Source organism: Daphnia pulicaria, chromosome 7, assembly GCF_021234035.1.
Source record: "Daphnia pulicaria isolate SC F1-1A chromosome 7, SC_F0-13Bv2, whole genome shotgun sequence".
Lineage (NCBI taxonomy): Eukaryota > Metazoa > Arthropoda > Branchiopoda > Diplostraca > Daphniidae > Daphnia > Daphnia pulicaria.
In genome coordinates this window covers 2620008-2641065 of record NC_060919.1, presented here as the reverse complement: position 1 = coordinate 2641065, position 21058 = coordinate 2620008, and the positions used below count along the sequence as shown (strand labels likewise).

At 39.5% G+C, this 21058-nt stretch overlaps 8 protein-coding genes and 1 long non-coding RNA gene across 12 annotated transcripts in view; 6 read left to right on the top strand and 3 right to left on the bottom strand.

Moving 5' to 3' along the window:
• Nucleotides 1-8139, bottom strand: part of LOC124349366 (rho GTPase-activating protein 100F-like) — a 49768-nt gene extending 41629 nt beyond the window's left edge. The window contains exons 1-7 of one of the 3 annotated variants that reach the window (XM_046799889.1): nucleotides 7940-8139; nucleotides 7735-7863; nucleotides 4463-4576; nucleotides 4214-4333; nucleotides 3486-3617; nucleotides 3142-3390; nucleotides 2876-3037 (exon numbers count right to left, since the gene is read on the bottom strand). The gene's annotated coding sequence lies outside the window, so the exon portion shown is untranslated. The remainder of the gene's footprint in view (nucleotides 1-2875; nucleotides 3038-3141; nucleotides 3391-3485; nucleotides 3618-4213; nucleotides 4334-4462; nucleotides 4577-7734; nucleotides 7864-7939) is intronic. The other 2 variants (XM_046799890.1, XM_046799891.1) reach the window with 2 other exon arrangements.
• Nucleotides 1-21058, top strand: part of LOC124349621 (LIM homeobox transcription factor 1-alpha-like) — a 947038-nt gene that overhangs the window by 204724 nt on the left and 721256 nt on the right. The gene's annotated exons all lie outside the window — the stretch shown is intronic.
• On the top strand, nucleotides 1580-3048 carry LOC124348489 (speckle-type POZ protein-like). The gene has a single exon (XM_046798711.1). It carries the CDS (start codon nucleotides 1819-1821, stop codon nucleotides 3046-3048), a length of 1230 nt encoding a protein of 409 aa, XP_046654667.1. The 5' UTR covers nucleotides 1580-1818.
• On the top strand, nucleotides 4883-5971 carry LOC124348488 (speckle-type POZ protein B-like). Its single transcript, XM_046798710.1, has one exon. The coding sequence runs from the start codon at nucleotides 4883-4885 to the stop codon at nucleotides 5969-5971; it is 1089 nt and encodes a 362-aa protein (XP_046654666.1).
• LOC124348487 (speckle-type POZ protein B-like) lies at nucleotides 7024-8130 on the top strand. Its single transcript, XM_046798707.1, has one exon. The coding sequence runs from the start codon at nucleotides 7024-7026 to the stop codon at nucleotides 8128-8130; it is 1107 nt and encodes a 368-aa protein (XP_046654663.1).
• Nucleotides 9061-20670, top strand: LOC124349817 (zingipain-2-like). Of its 2 annotated transcripts, XM_046800698.1 has the most exons (9): nucleotides 9061-9220; nucleotides 9321-9417; nucleotides 9502-9645; nucleotides 9734-9826; nucleotides 9891-10027; nucleotides 10097-10390; nucleotides 10450-10543; nucleotides 10631-10784; nucleotides 20657-20670. In XM_046800698.1, the coding sequence occupies exons 1-8, from the start codon at nucleotides 9096-9098 to the stop codon at nucleotides 10742-10744; spliced, it is 1098 nt and encodes a 365-aa protein (XP_046656654.1). In that variant the 5' UTR covers nucleotides 9061-9095; the 3' UTR covers nucleotides 10745-10784; nucleotides 20657-20670. The 2 variants fall into 2 exon arrangements, with proteins under 2 accessions (XP_046656654.1, XP_046656653.1); XM_046800697.1 differs by lacking the exon at nucleotides 20657-20670 and having other exon boundaries at nucleotides 10631-10849.
• On the bottom strand, nucleotides 13318-14305 carry LOC124350390. The gene is made up of 3 exons (XR_006920881.1): nucleotides 14170-14305; nucleotides 13940-14089; nucleotides 13318-13422 (listed from the first exon to the last, which is right to left on the bottom strand). It is a non-coding gene; the product is annotated as an uncharacterized LOC124350390 (long non-coding RNA).
• On the bottom strand, nucleotides 14672-16553 carry LOC124349754 (alpha-(1,3)-fucosyltransferase C-like). Its single transcript, XM_046800581.1, has 3 exons — nucleotides 16325-16553; nucleotides 16034-16231; nucleotides 14672-15943 (listed from the first exon to the last, which is right to left on the bottom strand). Exons 2-3 carry the CDS (start codon nucleotides 16190-16192, stop codon nucleotides 14879-14881), a joined length of 1224 nt encoding a protein of 407 aa, XP_046656537.1. The 5' UTR covers nucleotides 16193-16231; nucleotides 16325-16553; the 3' UTR covers nucleotides 14672-14878.
• LOC124349694 (alpha-(1,3)-fucosyltransferase C-like) lies at nucleotides 17173-18862 on the top strand. The gene has a single exon (XM_046800487.1). The coding sequence runs from the start codon at nucleotides 17451-17453 to the stop codon at nucleotides 18801-18803; it is 1353 nt and encodes a 450-aa protein (XP_046656443.1). The 5' UTR covers nucleotides 17173-17450; the 3' UTR covers nucleotides 18804-18862.

Here is a 21058-nt window from a genome sequence, read left to right as displayed (position 1 = left end):
AAACTCTATGTTACAGAGATCAAATTTTTCTAGCAATTTCCCGTCACTCCGTCATTGCTATTTCCAACAAATGTTTACAGCAAAATGTTTTAGATTCATTATTATTAAGATCCTAGTTAGAAGGCGAAAATTCAAGCAAACAAAATTCAAAAGGGGAACATATACCGAAAAACACGAATAATTTCATACTTTCCTCTAGCAAAATCAAATTATGTAATTGTGGAATAAACAAAATTGATGGGATTGGGAAGATTGAAAAACAGGACAGACTCATTTCGATCGAAAAACGTCTCTTCTTCGGTGCGATTTAATCATTCGATCACGGAAAATCTGAATAAAATTTGGTTTCGTTTGAATTTTTTAAGACTAAATATTTTAATTGGGTTGCTATGTCTATGTTATTTGAACGCCTATCTAATAGCTTTTTAGTTTTTATTAGCTTTTAGTTAATCATCTGTAGGTTCAACGACATTATTAGGTGTTTAATATATTACTCCTTAATATTATTACGGGAATCATTTACGTACGTAGCTCATCACCAAAACAAAAAGTGACGCTGGAAGCCCATCCACCTTACGTCCTCACTCCTCAGTCCTGACTGAACGTCCACACGCATAGATGTACGTTTCCTTTTGTCCCACTGTTCCTATTTGAAAGATACTATATGGTGCCATGGGTTTAGCTTTGTCAGTTTACGGCAATAAAACTCGATGTTAAAGAGATCAACTTTTTCTATCAATTTCCCGTCACTCCGTCAGCGCTATTCCAACAAATGTTTACAGCAAAATTTCTAGATTCAAAGATCCTTAGTTAGATGGCGAAAATTCAAGCAAAAAAATTCATTCTCCACCAAAAATAACATAGTCATAACGAATGCATAAGTTAGCCTGGATAAGAAGGTTAACGCTATCTTGATGATGGGACAGGTATATAATGCTTTTTACTAAGTCCCTAATTGTCTATCAATCAGGGTGCATGAACAGCAGAGTCAATAATGAGAACTGTATAAAAAAAGGCGGAGGTTTCGGATGGAAATTTGGCCTTCTCTTTGCGATTCAACCTCTCAGCCAACCCTACAATAACAACTTAGCTTTTCTAGAGGTATGTTCAAGTTAACACGAAATATTATAGAAATAAATGTCAACCTTCATTTGCCATTAACACATGGGATACTAATGCAGTAATGCAGGTGCAGAATGGGTAAATTTACCTTCGTCGCCGTGATTGTGATGATGGCACTCGCTGCAAGACTCCCCACGCAGCCGAAGATTTTGAATCCGAAGATTTTTCGACTATTAAACAGAATAATAATTAATACAACAAATTAGAAGAAACAATTAATGAGAAGCAACTGACTGCACTTGAGGATCACAATTTTTAACTTTTACACGTTCGAATTTCTCAATTAAGGCAATTGGCATTTGGCCTGTACTTCAAAAGGTCTAAAGTGATGTCCGGAGTGCCGGGAAACACGTTAAGCTGTTATGCTTTCTCTAGGCAAAAACCAAAATATAATTGTGTTTTGTAAGAATTACGAAAACGAAATTTAGGCCTAAACGTAGGCCTACTGCTATTTTTTTTTCTGACCCTGACATGTTTATCTTGCAATTATGAGAGGTGGGGTAGTATTTTCAAGGAAACTATAGTCGTCAAGAGAACGTATACGTCCATTAACTCTCGTTGTTCAACGATAACCTGTCGTCGTTCGACGATTTCTACTTTGTCTTTGGTGGCTGGCTGCTCTGCCTGATCTCAGTCATTCTTGTCCACTCTTACTGATCAGTCTTACTATTAGATTTAATTTGTTTCCAAGTTAAAATGAGCGCCCAACAAGCAACTAAAGAAATTCTTCCACCGTCAAATAGAAGAACAGTTCGGTGCCAAACGCAGCTTTCACAAAGCAAACAACGAGGTATCATTTTACAGGAAGTTTTGTCAGGCACCGATTGGTGCCAATCGGCAAAACAAGACGATTTCATTTTACAGACAAATAATGAAATTCTGCCAACACCAGGTAGCATTGCTTGGTGCCAAACGCAGAACGAAGTTGTTCAATTAAAGTTTGAGTGGACCATTCACCAATTAGCGTTCCTAAAAACTTTTGAAAAATGGGGAGATTATTCTTCATCTCATTTTTTTCACGAAAAAAAACCCGATTCAAAATGGTCTCTGCGATTGTCTGACGAGGGAGCCAATATCAGGATCAACCTAGAATTGCCTCATCCCAACAATCAATTAGGAAATCCCGTCCAAGTGAAGATCGCCATTTCGAATAGAAAACGCGAACAGATTTTCCCGCAACAACAATGCTTACCTCAGTATACAAAATTGCCTTGCTGTGTTTTTCAAATCGCAAAAAAATTTTTAGTAGAGTCCCAGTGCTTCGTCAATGGGAAACTCACCATCTACTGTGAGATTGAAAGTTTCGTATTGAAAAATCCTGTACTGTCGGGCAAGTCGTCTACAGTGGCCAATTTGGATGAGAAACCATTCGGCAACAGCGACCAACTAGTTGCCCAACTAACAGGACTCTTTGAAGATTTGAAATTTTCCGACATCGCCTTCAACGTCCGTGGACGCCAATTTAAAGCCCACAAAAACATTTTGGCCGCAAGAAGTAAATTTTTCACTGCGATGTTTGATCACCCGACAAAAGAAAATTTAACGAACCAAATCGAAGTTGAAGACGTGGAGCCGGATGTGTTTAACGAAATCCTCCGCTTCATCTACACTGGAAAAGTGTCGGAGTCGACGATGGAGAACATGGCCTTTGAAATACTCAGAGTGGCGGATAAATATCTATTGGATCAATTGAAAATGGAGTGTGAGACTCGTATCATTCATCGAATGTCGGTAGAAAATTGTCTGGAATTACTTTTGAATACCCATGAACATCATCCAGCGTTTCATTTGAGACAGTATGCGGTCGAATTCTTCCGCAATTTCTCCAGCGAAGTGATGGCGACGGAAGATTGGGAAAAGGCCAAAAAAGATGATCCTGAAAAATGTTTCAGTGTGCTGCAAAATCTTGTCAAATCTATTGTTTAGATAAATTTTAAATGTTGATTATTTGTTTGGAATCATTACTTGGAATTGGAATGTTTGATTTCAATATTACGTTCAAATGAAGATATAATTTACCCGTGTCTAATTGTATCGTTTGATTCCTCCATTCAGAAATACAAAGATTTTGATGAGTTTGAAAAGCTGTGAGTAAAAGGAACTCTAAAAATGTCAATCAAAAGGGCCTCATTACATTTTGTTACATCTCAATAAAATTAGGTTTCATTCAAATTTGTTTAAGACTAAACATCGAATGCGGGTGCTTTGTCGCCTGAATGTCTTCCTATTGGGTAGTGCGCACAGTTAGTAGCCGAGCATAGCTCAGTTCTGTAAGTTAATGGGCACAGAACAAGATGGAAATATTCGTGACAAATTATTGCTAAAAATAAAAACATGCTGCTATGTATGATTGTCTTCCTTACTTATTCGTGCTCACTACTGGTAAGGAATGGAAGCGGATGTGGAAGCTGCTGGGATTTCTCTGCCCCTGCGGTGCCTGCGGGGGTTGAATTTGGTAAAGGCGGATAAATGTAAGTATCTGCTCAACGTGAAACCTGTTATAAAGCATATACAGGCAGCATTTTTATTAAGTAACATACAAGTAATGCAGGGTGTGTGAAATAGCAGTAGAGAAATCTTGTTGGAGTGAAATAATTTTGGATAATGTTATTCTATTAACTTAATGAAGTAAAAGGGATTATTCAAAAGAAAAGTTTTGTCGGAGGCTGGTGGAGCAAAACGTAAATATCTTAACCTAGTTGGGAAAAACTTTGGGGGCGTTGTCTTTACCTTTCCCGGCCTTTTTCTTTGAAGGGATGGGGTTACGTAATTTTGTTTCTAAGATAATTGTAAACTAATTAAGGGAAAATAAATAGGGAAAAATTGAGAAAGTTTAGTTTTTAGTTTTCAAGTTTTTAGGTTAGTTTGGATAATAATTAATAAAGGATGTAACAAAAGCGCTAGTCAGGATAAAAATGTCTATCGATCCCGTTTTGGCATTTTCTGACTATAAACAGAGTAATTAATTAAGTAGTCACCAATTTCTTCTAGCTTCCCAGAAAGAATTAGTAATGAGCTACTAACTGCATTTGAGGAACAGAATGTTTAACTTTTCCCCAATGGGAATAATAAGACATTTATAAATTATTACCAATGACCTTGCTGATCTTTCACTTTGCGATCAATGCCATCCGGTTGGCATACATAATTGCAGCTGGTGGGACTTTGGCAGATGTCGATTTCTCATCAACGGGAGAGTAACACGGAAGACCTGAATCATTTTAGACTTCCGTTAGAATTTTAAAATATTTGTGGATCAATCAAAATTGATGGGAATGATACAAACAGGACATACTAAATAATAATTGATAAACGGAAAAAACAAAATATGTAAATTTACCTTCGTTGCCGTGATTGTGATGATGGCGTTGGCTGCCGAACTCCACGCATCCAAGTGTTAAAACAATTTTTTTGTCGACATTATTTTCGCGTGTAAAAGTCTCCCCGAAGATTGCTATGAAAAATATTCAGATTAATCGCTTACAAGAAAACAATAAAATTAGGTGATTAAGGCTTTTATTCACAGTCTTTTTAATTTTTCTGCATGAAATGTTTACCGCACAGTAATCAAGATTTTTGTCAGAACTCTTGTTTAAAGTTCGACCAAAATACGACGATTACTTCTCGTTAATCAACGAATAACCCGTTCGACGATTCACTTCGTTTTTGGAAGCGATTGTGTGTCTGTTCAGTGCTTCAGTCGTTCTTGTGATCTTGCTGATGATCAGTCTTTTCAGATTTAATTTGTTCCCGAGTTAAAATGAGCGACCAGCAATTAAATAAAGAAGCTCTGCAACTACCAGGTAGCACAGTTTGGTGCCAAACACAGACCGAACTTCTTCAACTAAAGTTTGAGTGGACCTTTCAACAGTTTGCGATTCTCAAATCTTTTGAAAACTGGGGTTCCAGTTATTCTTCAGCCAAATTTTTTCATGAAAAAAACCCTGAATCAAAATGGACTCTGTTCTTGTTTGACCAGGGTGCCAATATGATGGTGAATCTGCATAGTTCTTTTCCCAACAATCCATTACGTAATCCCGTCCGAGTGACGATTTCGATTTCGAATAAAAAACGGGAAAAGATTTTCAGCCAACAGCACGGTTTACCTCAATATACAAATCTCCCGTATCAAGTATTTCAGCTGGAGAAAAAAATCTTGATGGAATCTGGGTGTTTTGTGAATGGGAATCTCACCATCAACTGTGTGATCGAAAGTTTAATTCAAATAATTCCTGAAACACTATCAAAGAAGTTGTCCATAGAGGCCGACGATTTGGATGAGAAACTATTCAGCAACAGCGATCGACTAGTAGCTGCCGAACTGAAAGAACTCTTTGAAACTATGAAATTTTCCGACATCGTCTTTAACGTCCGTGGACGTCAGTTTCAAGCCCACAAGAACATTTTGGTCGCAAGAAGTAAATATTTTGACGCGATGTTTGAGCACCCGACAAAAGAAAATTTAACGAACCAAATCGAAGTTGAAGATGTGGAGCCGGCCGTGTTTAGTGAAATCCTCCGCTTTCTGTACACTGGTCGTCTGTCGGAGTCGACGATGGGGAAGATGTCCGCTGGAATACTTGCAGCCGCAGATAAATATCTGTTGGAACAGTTAAAAATGGAATGTGAGACTCAATTAATTCATCGCATGTCGGCAGAAAATTGCCTGGAATTGCTTTTGATCACCGACGAACACCACCCAGCGTTTCATTTGAGGAAGTACGCGGTCGAATTCTTTCGTCAATTTTCAGGCGAAGTAACGGCGACGGACGAATGGGAAAAGGCCAAACAACAAGATCTCGAACAGTTTAACAGTATGCTGATGTACCTTGTCAAATCCCTTGTTTAGATAAATTTGTAATGTTGATTATTTGTCACAAAAAATTGAATCATTAATTGGAATGTTTAATTTTCATTAGTTAAAATGATGAAATAATTTTGCCGTGATTGATTGTATCACGTGATTTCCCTCGCCCATTCAGAGAAATACAAAGATGTTGACGAGTCTGAAAAACTGCGAGTGCAAGGGACCTTAATTTTGATCTAAAATTGTTGTCGACTGAACGTCTTCCTAATGGGTTCTTAGTTTTTTAGTTAATAATCTGTAAGTTAAACGACTTTATTATAATTTATAAGGTGTGTAATATTTTAGTCTACGCCGTAAGATTGCTTAGAACCGTAAGACGTATAGCAAATTTACCCCAAAAAGCCCTTAAAGCCCGAATTATTGGTGAGCTACTAAACGCGTTTGTGAAACAGAATTTTTTAACTTTTAACTTTTTCCCAATGAACATTGGATTTCCCGATCCCAGATCTTTTTTATTTTTGCGATCAATGCCATCCGGTCGGAATAATACTAGTTGAAGCTGGTGGGACTTTGGCAGATGTCGATTACATAAACTGAGAGTAACACGGAAAACATGAATAATTTTATACTTAACTCTACAGCTAGCATTTTAAAATATTTGTAGAATCAACAAAATTGATGGCATTGATGAGATATAAAAACAGGAATAAACTAGCGGGTTTTACCTTCGCCGCCGTGATTGTGATGATGACGCTGGCTGCCGAACTCCACGCAAATCAATTTTCAACAATTTTTCCACCCTGAAAAATTCTCAGAAAATATTCAGAATAATCTTTAGCAACAAAATATAAAATTTTTTGATTAAAGCTTGTAGGCTATCAAAGTTTTTTAAATTTTTTCTACCTGAAATGTTTATAGTGTGTAGCCTACTTCTCGTTATTCGACGATTAACTGTCGTCGTTCGACGATTCCGCTTCGTCTTTGGAGGCAATTGTCTGCTCTACCTGTTCAGTTGCTTTTGTCTACTCTAAAGCAAAGTCCTTGTCGATCAATTTAGATATTTTATTACTTCAGTTAAAATTTTCCGAGTTGAAATGAGCGACCAACAAGCAAATAAAGAAATTCTTCCACCACCAGGAAGCACAGTTTGGTGCCAAACGCAGACCGAAGTAGTTCAACTAAAATTCGAGTGGACCTTTCAACAGTTTGCATTTCTAAAATCTTTTGAAAACTGGGGAGATTACTATTCAGCTGAATTTTTTCACGAAAAAACCCCGGAATCAAAATGGACTCTGCACTTGATTGATCAGGGTTCCAATTTGAAGGTCAACCTGGAAAGGCCTTATCCGAATCACCAATTGGATGGTTCCGTCCGAGTGACGATTGCGATGTCGAATAAAAAGCGCGAAAAGATTTTACCGCAAAAACACAGTTTACCTCGATATACTCAATTGCCTTTTTGTGTTTATCAGATCGAGAAAAAAGTATTGGTGGAATCCGAGTGCTTTGTCAATGGGAAACTCACTATCGACTGTGAGATCGAAAGTTTCATACCCAAGAGACCGGTCATTCTATCAGGCAAGCCGTCTACAGTGGCAGATTTCCATGAGAAACGATTCAACAATACCGATGAACTCATTGCTCAACTGGAAGGACTCTATGAAACTATGAAGTTTTCCGACATCACCATTAACGTCCACGGACAAATTTTGCATCAATTTAAAGCTCACAAGAATATTTTGGCCGCAAGAAGTCCATTTTTTGCCGCGATGTTTGAGCACCCGACAAAAGAAAATTTAACGAACCAAATCGATGTTGAAGACGTCGAGCCGGACGTGTTTAATGAAATCCTCCGCTTCATCTACACCGGGAAAGTGTCGGAGTCAAAGATGGAGAAGATGTGCGTCGGAATTCTTGCGGTTGCGGATAAATATCTGTTGGAACAGTTAAAATCGGAATGTGAGACTCAATTAATTCATCGAATGTCGGCAGAAAATTGTCTGGAATTACTTTTGAACACTCATGAACACCATCCGGCGTTTTATTTGAGGAAGTACGCGGTCGAATTCTTCCGCAATTTCTCAGGCGAAGTGATGGCGACGGACGAATGGGAAAAGGCCGAACTAGGTCATCCGGAGCTGTGTCTCACTATCCTGAAGGAACTTGTCAAATCTCTTGTTAAAATAAATTTTGAATGTTGATTATCTGGTCTTCTAGAGGGGGAAAGACGATTTTATCACTTAGATTTTTTAATTTCTATTGTAACGTTCGAATAAAAAGGACATAGATCGTTATTCCTGTTATGTTTGCTCGACGTCTTTCTAATGGGTCGTAATGGGTCGTAATGGGTGGCGCGCAGTTGCTAGCTGAGCATTGCTCAGTTCTGTAAGTTAATAGGTACGGAACAAGATGAAAATATTGGAAAATTATTACTAAATATAAAACAAGTTGCTAAAGGTTGACTACCATATATCAATTCGTGCTTGCTACCGGGAAGAAACCAAAGTGAAAGCGGAAAAGAATAATTCAACTAAACAAGTTGATAATTAGACAATGCGCCATAAGCCCATAATCGAAAAACATTAAAGCCGATTTAGTTCCAGTGAAAAAGTATCGTGATTGTTAGTAAAAAAGTGTCTTTGGGGCTGATGCATGACATGGCCAATTCAGCTGCTTGAATCCAAATGTTCTTCACTGTTCTAGTTTAAGTTGAAATTAAAAGGTGAAAGGTGAAGGAGCGGAATGTGATTTTCGAATATAACAGTTCTCAGCAAGGTTCGGTAGGGAAAAAAACTAAAATAAAATGTAGAAAAAAATAAACTTGGTGGGTTAATAGAATTGGATAAAACATACAGACACGTCGTACTAGAAAACAATTGTTGTTGAATGATGGGGTGAATGCACGATAGGCTAATTTTGTCCAACCTGTGTCGCAGAAAGCCGTTGCTGTTCACGTTCCTGCACTACGCAGGTTATACCTACAGGACAAAACCAATAGCAATTAGTTTCCACACCCACTACGAAGTTAGTTCAAATAGTAACGCCTGGGCCACAGATGGTGTGGCAGTTGGATTCGATCTACAAAACAGGACGTTTTCCTCTACCTCGTTGATGAAAAGTGAATCGAAAATATTGCTTCGTACAGCCATACATTTTTATCAATCAGATGTGCATTAGGAACAAAGTCAATAATCAGAACTGTATAAAAGACAAGGGTTTCGGACGTATTTTTCATCCTTCTCTCTGCGTTTCAACCACACAGTCGACTCCGCAACAAAATTGGTTTCTGAGGTAAGTTCAAGTTAACTAACATTTTTAGAGAATAGAAATGGAATGTATATATGTAAACATTCATTTGCCATAAATGACTGTCATTTTGCTGTTTTAAAAGAATGGGTAAATTTACCTTCGTCGTCGTGATTATGATGGCATTGGCTGCAGGACTCCACGCATCCGAGGATTTGGAAGTCGCTTGGCACGATTACCTGGTAAAAATTTAAAACGTTATTTTTACTCAATTTTGTGATGTGATGTCGGTTTCAATATTATTTTGTTTTCAATCGATCATTTAGTCTAGATTCCCGATGGGAGTTCAAACTAAGGCCGAATACGGACACCGCAAATCCCTCTTTGGCGAAACGCATGCCAGGATTGCCAAGCACAACTCTAACGCAGCTGCTTCTTTCAAAATGGAACACAATGAGTTCTCAACTATGGTAATTATCTTCTTTTTCTCTCTGTCATTCAGTTAATTGTCCCCTGCGGTGAACTCAAAAATTTCCATTTCGTTGCAATTACTTTAAGACCGAAGATGAGAAACAAGCTCGTTTGGGTGGTATGAAGCCCGAACGTCCTACTTTGCTTCGCCAAATTTCTAGCCGACAACTGCCCACTTCCGTAAGTTAGGCATGGAAAAAGTATCGACAAATTGCTACTTAAATGTAAAAACATGTTGTTTTAGATTGATTACCGTACTGATGCGTGCTTGCCAAAGGTAAGAAACCAAGGCGGATGTGGAAGTTGCTGGACTTTCTCTGCCACCGCAGTGGTTGAATTTGGCAAGTGCAAAAAGGCCGGCGGAATTGCTCGCGATCTGAGGTAGATGAAGTGACGTTCAATCTGGTGAAAAGTTCAAGAAAATTAAATGCGCTCTTGATTGGTTAACAGTGAACAACAATTGGTGGACTGCAGCCGGACTAACGGCTGCTCCGGCGGATGGGAACACGAAGCTTGGAAATACTTGTCAGCTAACGGTGGTCAAGCGACCGAAAGGTCCTACGCTTACACAGCTAAAGCAGGAACATGCCGTTTCAGTACTTCGACCATGTCGATCGGTGCTAAAGTTTCTTCTTCAGCTTATGTGGAATGGGTTGGCACCGTTGATGGAATGAAGTCTGTTCTGGCCAGCGGAATGATCCTTTCCATTTACATGCAGCTTCCCTCCACCTTCTTCAACTACAAGTAAACACGATGCATTTGATTAGCGGGGAAAATGATTAATCATCACTGATATTTTGCAGGAGTGGAGTTTTTAATGACGCCAGTTGTGTAGACAAAAATGCTCACGCCATGAATGTTGTTGGCTATGGAACTTTGAATTCGGTCGATTATTGGGTAAATAGTTCAATCAACTCCTACTTCCTTAACACAATTTTATTAATTTAATGCAATTCTTATCATCGCAAAATTAATTAAAACAAGGTCGTCCGTAATTCGTGGGGAAGTGGATGGGGAGCTGCCGGATACGTTCTCGTTCGCAGAGGCGTTGACTTGTGCATGATTGAAAACTATTCTCGCACTACAAACATTGTTTAAGGAACGATATTTAAAAAAATCAGTCATCTTGTCTACGACCGTAGTTTAGTTTTTGTGGGTTTAGTGTTTTTTCCGGTTAAAGATAATACAATTGTGTTGCATTGAGATCAGTGTTCGGCAAAATTTTGTCTACTTCATTTCCCATATAAAACAACACCCCCTCCCCCCCCCCCCACAGAATGCTTTGAAAAATATTCAAATCGTTAGTTAACCAGAAAAGACAATTAAAATTGGTTATCAAATAATTTTTTCCAGAGGAAATTCAATATAAATAAATTCATGCGTTATTTTGTATACAACAATCGGTTATGTTGTTCATGCAAAGAAAGACAAAAGATTTCTCTAAGAACTAAAAAGTTGTGGTTTAAATTCAAACTCACTTTTGTTGCTGGGTTGCTGACATCCAAATATTATTGAATTTCACTGAAAACTTTGAAAAATTTCACTTAAACTTTGTAAATTGCAGTCGTTAGGGGTCTTGATAAAAAAAAACGTCACCTGACAACAACAAACAAAAATAGAAATAAAAAAATACGTGTATAATAATAAAAAAATATCAACGACGATTCTTCTCGCTATTCGACGATTCCATGCACTTTGTCTTCCGTTCGTCTTAGTGGCAACCGGTGGCAACGGCAAGCCATCTCAGTCGTTTTTGATCTTTGTTAAGAAAGGGTTTTCATGAGGAGTTCGTATCAAGGGTCAATCAAAGCTGAATTACATAAAAGTTCTGAATAATCCGGAATAAATCTCATTTGTTTTTCAGTTTAAATGAGCGACGAACAAAATAAAGAAGCTGTGGAAACGCAGTTTGAAATTCTGCCACCACCAAGTAGCATAGTTTTGTGACAAACGCAGAACGAAGTTTCGGCGAAGTTGAGCAGTTAAAATTTGAGTGGACCATTAACCAATATGAGTTCCTAAAAACGTTTGAAAACTGGGGAAGCTATCGTTCATCTGAATTTTTTCACGAAAAAACCACTGGTTCAAAATGGATTCTGCGATTGTTTGACGAGGGATCCAATATCAAGGTCAACCTGGAAATGGAAATCCCAGCAATCCATTAGGTAATCATGTCCGAGTGAAGATTGCCATTTCGAATGAAAAACGCGAAATAATTTACCCACAACAAAACTGTTTACCACAGCATACACGTTTACCACACTGTGTTTTTCAAATCGAGTAATTTTTTTTAGCGAATTCTAGGTGTTTAATGAATGGGAAGCTTACAATATACTGTGAGATCCGTGAGATCGAAACTTTCATTCCAAAGAGAACCGCAATACTATCAGGCAAGTTGTCTTCAGAGGCCGATTTCGATGAGAAACCGTTCAACAATAGCGATCAATTAGTTGCCGAACTGGAAGACTCTTTGAAACTATGAAATTTTCAGACTTTACCTCTAACATCCGTGGACGTCAGTTTCAAGCCCACAAGAGCATTTCAGCCACAAAAAGCACATTTTTTTCCGCGATGTTTGAGCACCAAACAAAAGAAAATTAAACTAACCTAGTCGAAGTTGAAGACGTCAAGCCGGCCGTGTTTAACGAAATCCTCCGCTTCATCTACACTGGTCGTCTGTCGGTATCGACGATGAGGAAGATGCCCACTGGAATACTCGCAGTCGCCGATAAATATCTGTTGGAACTGTTAAAAATGGAATGCGAGACTTAATTTTCCCATAAAACGTCGGCAGAAAATTGTGACATTGAGTTTTTTATGATTGTGAATCGATTACAGGAAAGCTGCGAGTTGAAGGGCTGGACTGAACCTTTGTCAACAATATAGTTAAACCCATATATACATTAGACAGATCCAGCCAACAGACTGTGACTATTTGCCGAGTCCATCTGTTAGGTACGCAGCTTTCGCTTGTTTGATATCTGGCTACAATTCCACATCAAATAATACTTTTGAAGAATTTCGCAGTAAAGCTATCGATACGCGTATGCTAATCACCATTTCGTACTCTGTTAAAGAGTCCAAAATTAACACCCGAGGGGTTCGCACGCATCAAACTGCACTCCTTTTTGTACACCTTATTTTAAATATTTTGGAAATCGTGTACAGAAAATTTTTCGTTTACCGATTATTTCTTGATTGTTGAACAAGTCTCAAAACAAGTTGAATCATTAAACGATTTGAAAATGTTTGAAATCGAAATTTTTAGTCATCGTCGGCTACGTCATTTTGATAGTCTGCCATTTGTTATAATTAAATACCCGCGATTTGTCATAAGCGAAAAGTATTCAAGTTCGAGCGTTGCGTACGAGAGAGTTATATAATCAGCACGCCAATCGCTGTATATTACATCTTTTACAAGTTGGAAAAAACATTTTACTTCCGCGAAAATCCCAGGTTGCATAAAATAACCCACAAATGCGGAGGAAGTTTGATCGCAGATCCCTGGATTCTCACCTCTGCCCGCTGCGTTTTATTGCCAAGATGAGTTATACAATTAACATTTGAGGTTGAATTCTTTCATTTTCATCTTCCTGTTGTTAACCATCAAAACCCTTAGCGATTTAGAACTTTGCTGAAACACTGGTCGATGGAAAAGTAAAGTAAAAAATGCATCCTACCTGCGATATAAATGCGTTTTCTGGCTTGACAAGACTGGAAGGAGGTGGTTATTTTTTCTTTAGCAGCACTTTTTTCTTGAAATTGTTTGCAACCATCTGAAATGAGAAAAAAATACATTAATGTCAAGAATTTTTCGAATACATTGTCAAACGAATCACAGCTATACTCGTTTAGACGGTATAATATAGTCATTTATAGTTAGTTATTTTGAATGTGATGGCGTGTAAAAGACTTTTCAAAGTGTTGCTGGTCATCGTGCTGGTTGTAGAAAGGGTGGCCGAAGTGGTACCAACACTGATTGTGAGACAAACAATTAAAACAAATATTTGACCAAGTCTGATGAATAAGGTAGCCTTAAGGCTTTGGAAAAGAATTCTTTAGTTTTATCAGATTAGAGAGTTTGTCTAACATTTTATTTGCAAAATGTCATATTAAGAGTAAAGGTATGATATCCTACATTAAATCTGATGAGATAACTGCTAAAATGAAAACACGAGTTTGAAAGTGTTGCCAATTTATAACTTTTATCAGCATGTAGCAATTAGTCAACCACAAAAACACGATATGTTAAAAACTCCTAACTTCTCCTACTATAGAGAAAAAGTAAGTTACCTTCAAAAATTAATAGAGCTCAATCACACAAACAGCTTCGTTGGATGGCCGTCGATTAGGAATCAGAAGGATCAAATCACGTGCAACTGTGCAAGTATGCATAGTTGCAAAACCACAGACTTCGTAGTCTTTGGCAAAACCAGGGCAAAACTATGTCAAAGAAGAATCACAATTAGTTATTACATTTCTTTCTCCTGCAATGTATAATCTTTTATTTGCATTACATTTACCGATAGAGAACTTCTACGATAGCATAAATAGGTTAAAAATCATTTTTTCTTGGATTCATTCACAATTTCACGTAAATGTGCTTGGTGCTACACCGGTAACAGCAGCCATGCAGCAGCAGACGTCAGACGATTTCTTTCTTCGGGCCACTAACTGGTGGTATAATGAGTCACCTTGCGGTAGCGGTAGACAGCGTTTTCATATTTTTTTTAAACTAATACCTACAATTCTTTCCTCTTTTAAAAAGTCTTAAGGCTTTAAATTGCCCATTAAAAATATGAACACTGAAATTAATTATAAAAAAAAGGTTTGAGGTGATTTAAACTGCCACAGTATGGCATTTAATTGTTCATAAGTTTTACCGAGCGGCGGTTTTCCTGTGTCACGGTTTGGAAAATCTCATTCTTAGGGACTTTTTACTTTTTTTATTTTCTTTTTGCTTCTAGTCTTTGTTTGATAGTCGACAAACAAGGCCGTTAAAAAAACTAGTTGTTCAGTATTATTTCGAAAAATTCACATCTTCTCCAAATTTCCTTTTATTCGACATGGACTTCCCGGGCATGGAACATAATAGAACGGACCTCACATTTCAATTATAAAAACAAGGGCACCAATAATACATTCATTTACTTTACACATTAACTTCATGTGATAGGGAGATAGTTGTAAAAGTTTTGTAAGTCCCCAGTGAATTATAATTTACTAAAATAACTAAAAATATTTGGTTGAATCGGTTTCGCATTCTCCGTCATCCAGCATCCACCACTGTTTGATGTCGCGGTAGGTTTTGGCCGGTAGGGTATCATCGTGAGCCATTTCGCACAAGTCGCACCATCCGGACAAGTCGAGCAGAGTGATGTCGTGGTCTCTTTTCCAGTCAAAGTATCGGGCGTAAAGATCGTCCGATTTGTCCAACAGAATCAAATAATCGGCCAGTTCTTTTGGCGAATCAAAATCCCTGGCGTTGATGAAAGAATGCGGCGGGGCGAAATGACTGTAGTCTGCCCCGCCCAAAACGATCGGCACCGAGTCGTAGACCAAAGGCCGAATGAACTTTTCTGTGACGTAATCCGGGCACCAGGAATTCTCGAACGCCAAGTAGAACTTGTAATCGGTGCGCAGCAAGTCGTCACAGTTGGATGGACAATCTTTTCCGCAGCGTCCGTAGATGTCGACAGTCACGAACTCACTCAACTGGCGGACGTACTCTTCACGCCGGATGGGGGTGGAGCAATGGGCCACAAACCAAGCCACCAATTTCGACTTGCCTTTGATTAAAGCTGTCATCTCCTGGCTGATGTTGGAACTCTTGGCTGTGTTCAATTTGCTGTCATGATTTGTCTTGATTACGGATCCGTAATAGTCGCGTAGGAAAATGTCAGAGTCTCGTCGATAGGTCATGGTCCAATTGAAATAATCGTAACGAAGACGGGGGTCATTGATTGTCGCCATTTTGGTGTTGTCTGGCGACTCGAGTTGGGCGAAAACGAATCGCTGATGCGGTCGGCGATTTAACGGGAAGTCCGTCAGAGTGTCGACGTAGAGGACGACAACGTCACTCTGGTGGATGAGCGACATGTCAGCTGTAAAAATACACGACGTGACTGGGCAACGGGCCTTGACTAGTGGCTCGTCGGCCATTGTCGAACTCCACGTACTCCACAGCAAAATTATTTTTAACGCATCCGATTGGTTACTCAAATCAATCTTATTGGTTTTCTTATTTTTCTTAAATGTGTTATTATTTGCATTTTCAGCATCATTGGCATGCGACACCTAAAAAGCGAGGACAAAAAAACAAATTTGACATAACACATAGCTAATGTAAAGTCGTTAGTGTTGCCAATCTATTGTAAAAATAATAACCTGTTGCTGTGTAGCTGCTGGACTGTTGGAAAACATTGGCAAGATCCTCGAATAAGTGACACCAATATGTTGGTAGTTGATAAAGGCGAGAAGGCAGACCACGAATACAAATGATGTGAGCATTAGGTAGTAACTCGCTGCAGACACCCGTTTTCTCATTTCGTTTCATGCTGATGGGGTGAACACAAATAAATCGACCTATGAAGGTGTGTAAGCTTTCAGTTTAGTTAGAGTTCAAGACGATATTATACAGTCCTTTTTATGTACAGTATGTAGACAAATAACGCTTACCAGCCGCTATGATGGTCCATCAGGTGCTCGAAAATAGGAAAGAAGAACTGGTGTAAAATTTTTCTGGGTTATAGTTGAATGAACGACATACGGCAAGTTTGCGACACGTTCTATAGGCAACCAATGGAGTGTGAAGTTACGACATCCTTGAGGTTTACCACAGCGGTGGTTGACGGTAACATACCACAACAAATTCAAGACTAATGAAATTCGGCATCGACTCGGATGACGAGGTCTTGATTTTTAAATTTTGATTGTAATATAATCTTTAAAAGCCTTTGGCTTCTTTCTACCCCATACTCATTTATCTCCAAATAGAAACATGAACAATTTTTCCAGTAGAATATCTATATAACCTTGTAAATACGCCACTGGGGGGTGATTAAACCATCGTTAAAAAGTAATCGATTCAAGTGCTTACGGACATATATCTGTCTATAGAAGATGTTTCAAAGTTATTAGGAGTATATAGCCTTATACTTTCTATCAGTCGAATAGAGGGGGAGAGGAGGAGGAGATTCGGCCTGGAGCAACACAGCAGCAGTCGGGCGGGAATTTGAGTCGGATTGCATAAAAAAGGTCAATCTGGCTGGCGTTAAATAATTTCATTCGACTTAGTTTGTTTGCCACGCAGTTGATTGATTTGCTCGGATTTGCTATTTTAAGATATAGACCAATTTCCAAATAATTTTGTTGATCTTCTTTCTGCGGATGCAATAGGGTCTAATGGAACATGCATAACCTAATTTCAAAATTAAGGCTGTCTAGAAATTTTGTGGTTCCCAAAAATGAACTTTCCAGGAAATTGTGAAAATGAAACAAAGTGAAAGAAAAAATGGATGGCCGGCAGAAGAAGCCAACTAGTCGTCGAGTTTGGCAGCAACAAGACTTTTATCGCTCGGGATCAAATTTCGTGGTCGCCATTAATTGCTATACAATACTGAACGTGATTCTTTCATTATCCAATTGAGTGCTAGCTGTTTATTCTTCGTCTCCAGCAATTAAGTTCAATCTGAGGATGATTGGGTAATTCGGATTTCAACAAGGAAAATCAATCCAAAACTTCTAGTCTCAGTAAGTGAAATCATCTTCTGATGTGCTGAGCACTTCAGCAGCGTTGTTTCCTATGGCTCTAAATCAGAAGCGCTTCGTCAAACTTTCGATTATTCTTCTAGTGAATTTGTTGGCGATCTTGTTCATCAGTTACAGTAAATGGATCTTTGTCGACAATCGCTATTCATTATTGCAGCAGCAACTGGAACAACCAAAGGCAAGGAGTAACTCCTCCTCTAATACCAAAATCAAATCGATTCTCTTTTGGAATGGACCCAGACGATCGGAGATGACCATTTTCGGGACGGGACACGACGCTTTCGTTCAGCAAGAATGCCCAGTTAGCGACTGTGAAATTGTCAATAGCCCTTATCAATATCCATACCGTCCGCTTAGCTCCTTCGATGCCGTCATCTTCAACTTCAACGACGAATTTTGGCTGACCAAACGGCCACATTTCCAGCGTCAACCCCACCAACGATTTATCTTCTTCACCATCGAACCTCCACCGTCCAACGAGCCTATGAACGTCACGGGATACACCAACTATTTCAACTGGACCATGACCTACCGGTTGGACTCGGACGTTCCTTTTCCGTACGGGCGGATCCGGCCGAAACGGTCGGCGCCAACGACAAGCGAAGAGATCCAAGCCAGGATCAAAGAGACGCACTCAAAGTTATTCAACTGTGACAATGACATCAATTCTCGGACGAATTGCGAGAGCCGGAAGAACAAAACTCTGGTGGCGGCCATGATCTCCCACTGCTCAACTGACGGGCGACGGGAACACTACATCAAGCGACTCAAGAAGCACGTCAAAGTCGACGTGTACGGATTTTGTGACGAGGAAGACCTCGAGCTCGGGTCAGGTCTCCGTTGCCAGCCGCACGAGCTGTTGATTTCGACGCCCGAATGTTACGACATGCTCGAGTCCAAGTACAAATTCTACTTGTCGTTCGAGAACGCCATTTGCAGCGACTACGTGACGGAAAAGTTCTTCCACATCATGGGCCGGCGCAACATTGTGCCCATCGTCTACGGTGGCGCCGACTACGCCCAACTGGCGCCGGAGCACTCGTACATCGACGCCCTGGAGTACGAGCCGGAGCAATTGGCCCAGTACCTGAAAATGCTGGACGCTAATGACACGCTGTACAACGAGTATTTGTGGTGGAAAAACGATTACGTCGTCGAATCGGATCTCAGACAAATGGTGCGGCACGGATTTTGTGACTTGTGCCGGAAACTTCACCAAGACCAAGGGCAGGTGAAATATTACCCGAGTTTGTTGCCCAAGTGGCACCCCGGAAGATGTTTCCGGCCGCACTACAAATCAAACAGAAGCACTAGCAGGAATAAAGGGCTAACTAAAAAGGCAGCCCTTCACGAAAGACTGTCCTGGACTTTGGGAGAGTCCTTATAAATAATATTTTGTTTAATTTGAAATAACATTAATAAATAATAATAATTAAAAAAAAAAACACACACACAGGCCACCTTTAGTTTTGTTTCGATTTAATAATTTGTTTATTACTGGTGCAATTTAATTGCTGGGAAGTTACAAATAAACATACCTTTTGAATCGTGTATTTTACCGTCAATTTTATTCAATTATATTCATCCCATCAATAAAGTGAATATAGCAAATGTCTTCATAACAAATCTATTATAGAAATGCAACGCAAATGTTTTAACCACCGGTAGGATGACGGGTCAGATTGGCATTAAACCACGCAATCTCGTACCCTTGACTTTGTCTCCCAAGCTCAGGTAGTCGCGTGAAATTGCCCATAAACCAGGGATTGAATTCGGAATCGAAGCGGACCATCCCCATCGTCTCCATCGATCTCAGCAATTGCGCATAGTCGCGATACTTTTCCAGCGGAAAATTGGTGACCAAATGAATTTCGACGCCTAGTTGCCGGACGTTGGACAACATCCCGGATGCAATCATGTCTGTTATGACATCCCACTCACTACCTTCGATATCGATTTTCAGATAGTCGATTATCTTGCGGCCGTGACGGGCGGCGAGCGTCTGGTAGATGGAAGAAAGTGAACGGATCTCCCAATTGTAGTTGGTGTCGTGTCTGTCCCGATCGCCCAGTCCCCATTTGTAGAAATGGACGTTACCGGGATTGTGGTCGTAGTGATCCTCGCCCATCATCGAAGGATCGAATGCAAAAACTTGGCATCCGTAGGCCGACATTTGCTCGTCAAATGACCACTCGTCGTTGGTGCCGAACGAGTAAACGAGACAGTCGCCGGGTTCGGGCGCCACTTCCGGGTCGAGGCACAACGATTTCTGTCCATCCCAGCCCGACGGCTGTTTATACATCGTCCCGCCAAAGTCTTGCACCAACTGACAGGACTGTCGGTTGCTCCACTTGAAGTATTGCATGACTTGGGCGCCTGTTAACGTGTCAGAGTTCAAAACAGTGTCCCAATAAGATGAAGACAAATCACAATCAGCAACAGAAGGTCGGAATGCAGATGTCCACGGGTGGAATTTTAGATAGTCGACGTAATGTTTGATGGTGATCTTTGAGTCGAAAATAATGCCAATGTAGGTAACAGCCAATATCGCTAAGAAAAAAGAGGCCAAAATGACATTCCGCCTTTTTAAATGACACGTCGACCTGCTAATGAAGTTGCTGATTGCAGTTTCTGACATAATTAGGTAATCTGCAGCGTTGAAGAAATCGTAAAACACGACTTAGGGGATCGATAAGTGTCAACCGTTAAAAGTGGCACAACCGGAAGTTAAACTCTACAACACACATACTATAATTACTAAATTCTAGGCCTAGACAGAATTTTCACAAGCAAAATGTGAATGAGTAAAAGATATTTTTAAGGTAAGTTTCCCTATCACAGACACCGAACTCGCACGAATTTCAGACTCTTGTATTCAACCCTAACACTAGGATATAACTCTAGAACTCGTATGTTTGTGTTTATAATAGTAAAGCAAAAAGAGGAGCCCTGTGTTTCTGAAACAGAAGACGTATGTAACCAATCAGGCCAGGCAGAATCCGACCACTTGTAACATTCCGCCTTCGTTTTCAAATGACGACGGTTATTATACATACGTTTACCTTTTAATTATGAATTTTGTCTTTGTTTAACGTGAACTATGCATTTCCCAGTGAAATATATGCGAAACGTAAAAAATTTGCCATTTCCCTCCACCAAATTCAAACACAAATTTAATTAATTCAAGTCTATCAACATTTAATAATAATAAGCTAACGTTGGGCAACTATCCACTTCGAGGTGGTTTTTTTGTTTTCCATTTGGCTCCTCCTTCGGCTAGGTACTGTAAACTTTCCGTCAAGCAAATAAGAAGAAAGCAAGAGGCACCATATTATGGTCGAGATGGTCATGGTAACATATAAGTGGAAAAATCATACGCGATGGAAAATCACAACTAACTGACCGAGCTGTCTAACAGTCACGCTAGCTTAAACAGTATAACGCTTTGATTTCAATCCCGTTTTTCACAATATTGCCTCCACATTTAACAAACAACGTATACTGTTTTCATTGCGTTTTTTTCCCCGTCTTGTATTGTGCAACTGTCTGAATTTTCAAAACCATATCCAGGTAGTCTCTTGTCAACATTGCACTTATATGTTCGTTGATTCGGGCAGGGGTTAATTTTCCATTGTTAGAGGA

What these genes read in the sequence shown, in the direction of transcription:
- LOC124348489 (XM_046798711.1), top strand. Translation starts at nt 1,819, where the DNA reads ATGAGCGCCCAACAAGCAACTAAAGAAATTCTTCCACCGTCAAATAGA.
- LOC124348488 (XM_046798710.1), top strand. Translation starts at nt 4,883, where the DNA reads ATGAGCGACCAGCAATTAAATAAAGAAGCTCTGCAACTACCAGGTAGC.
- LOC124348487 (XM_046798707.1), top strand. Translation starts at nt 7,024, where the DNA reads ATGAGCGACCAACAAGCAAATAAAGAAATTCTTCCACCACCAGGAAGC.
- LOC124349817 (XM_046800698.1), top strand. Translation starts at nt 9,096, where the DNA reads ATGTGCATTAGGAACAAAGTCAATAATCAGAACTGTATAAAAGACAAG. An exon ending in TCGCTTGGCACGATTACCTG is followed by an intron (nt 9,418 to 9,501) that starts GTAAAAATTTAA and finishes TCGATCATTTAG; the next exon opens with TCTAGATTCCCGATGGGAGT. An exon ending in GGAATTGCTCGCGATCTGAG is followed by an intron (nt 10,028 to 10,096) that starts GTAGATGAAGTG and finishes ATTGGTTAACAG; the next exon opens with TGAACAACAATTGGTGGACT.
- LOC124349754 (XM_046800581.1), bottom strand. Translation starts at nt 16,192, where the DNA reads ATGAGAAAACGGGTGTCTGCAGCGAGTTACTACCTAATGCTCACATCA. An exon ending in CAGCAGCTACACAGCAACAG is followed by an intron (nt 15,944 to 16,033) that starts GTTATTATTTTT and finishes CTCGCTTTTTAG; the next exon opens with GTGTCGCATGCCAATGATGC.
- LOC124349694 (XM_046800487.1), top strand. Translation starts at nt 17,451, where the DNA reads ATGGCTCTAAATCAGAAGCGCTTCGTCAAACTTTCGATTATTCTTCTA.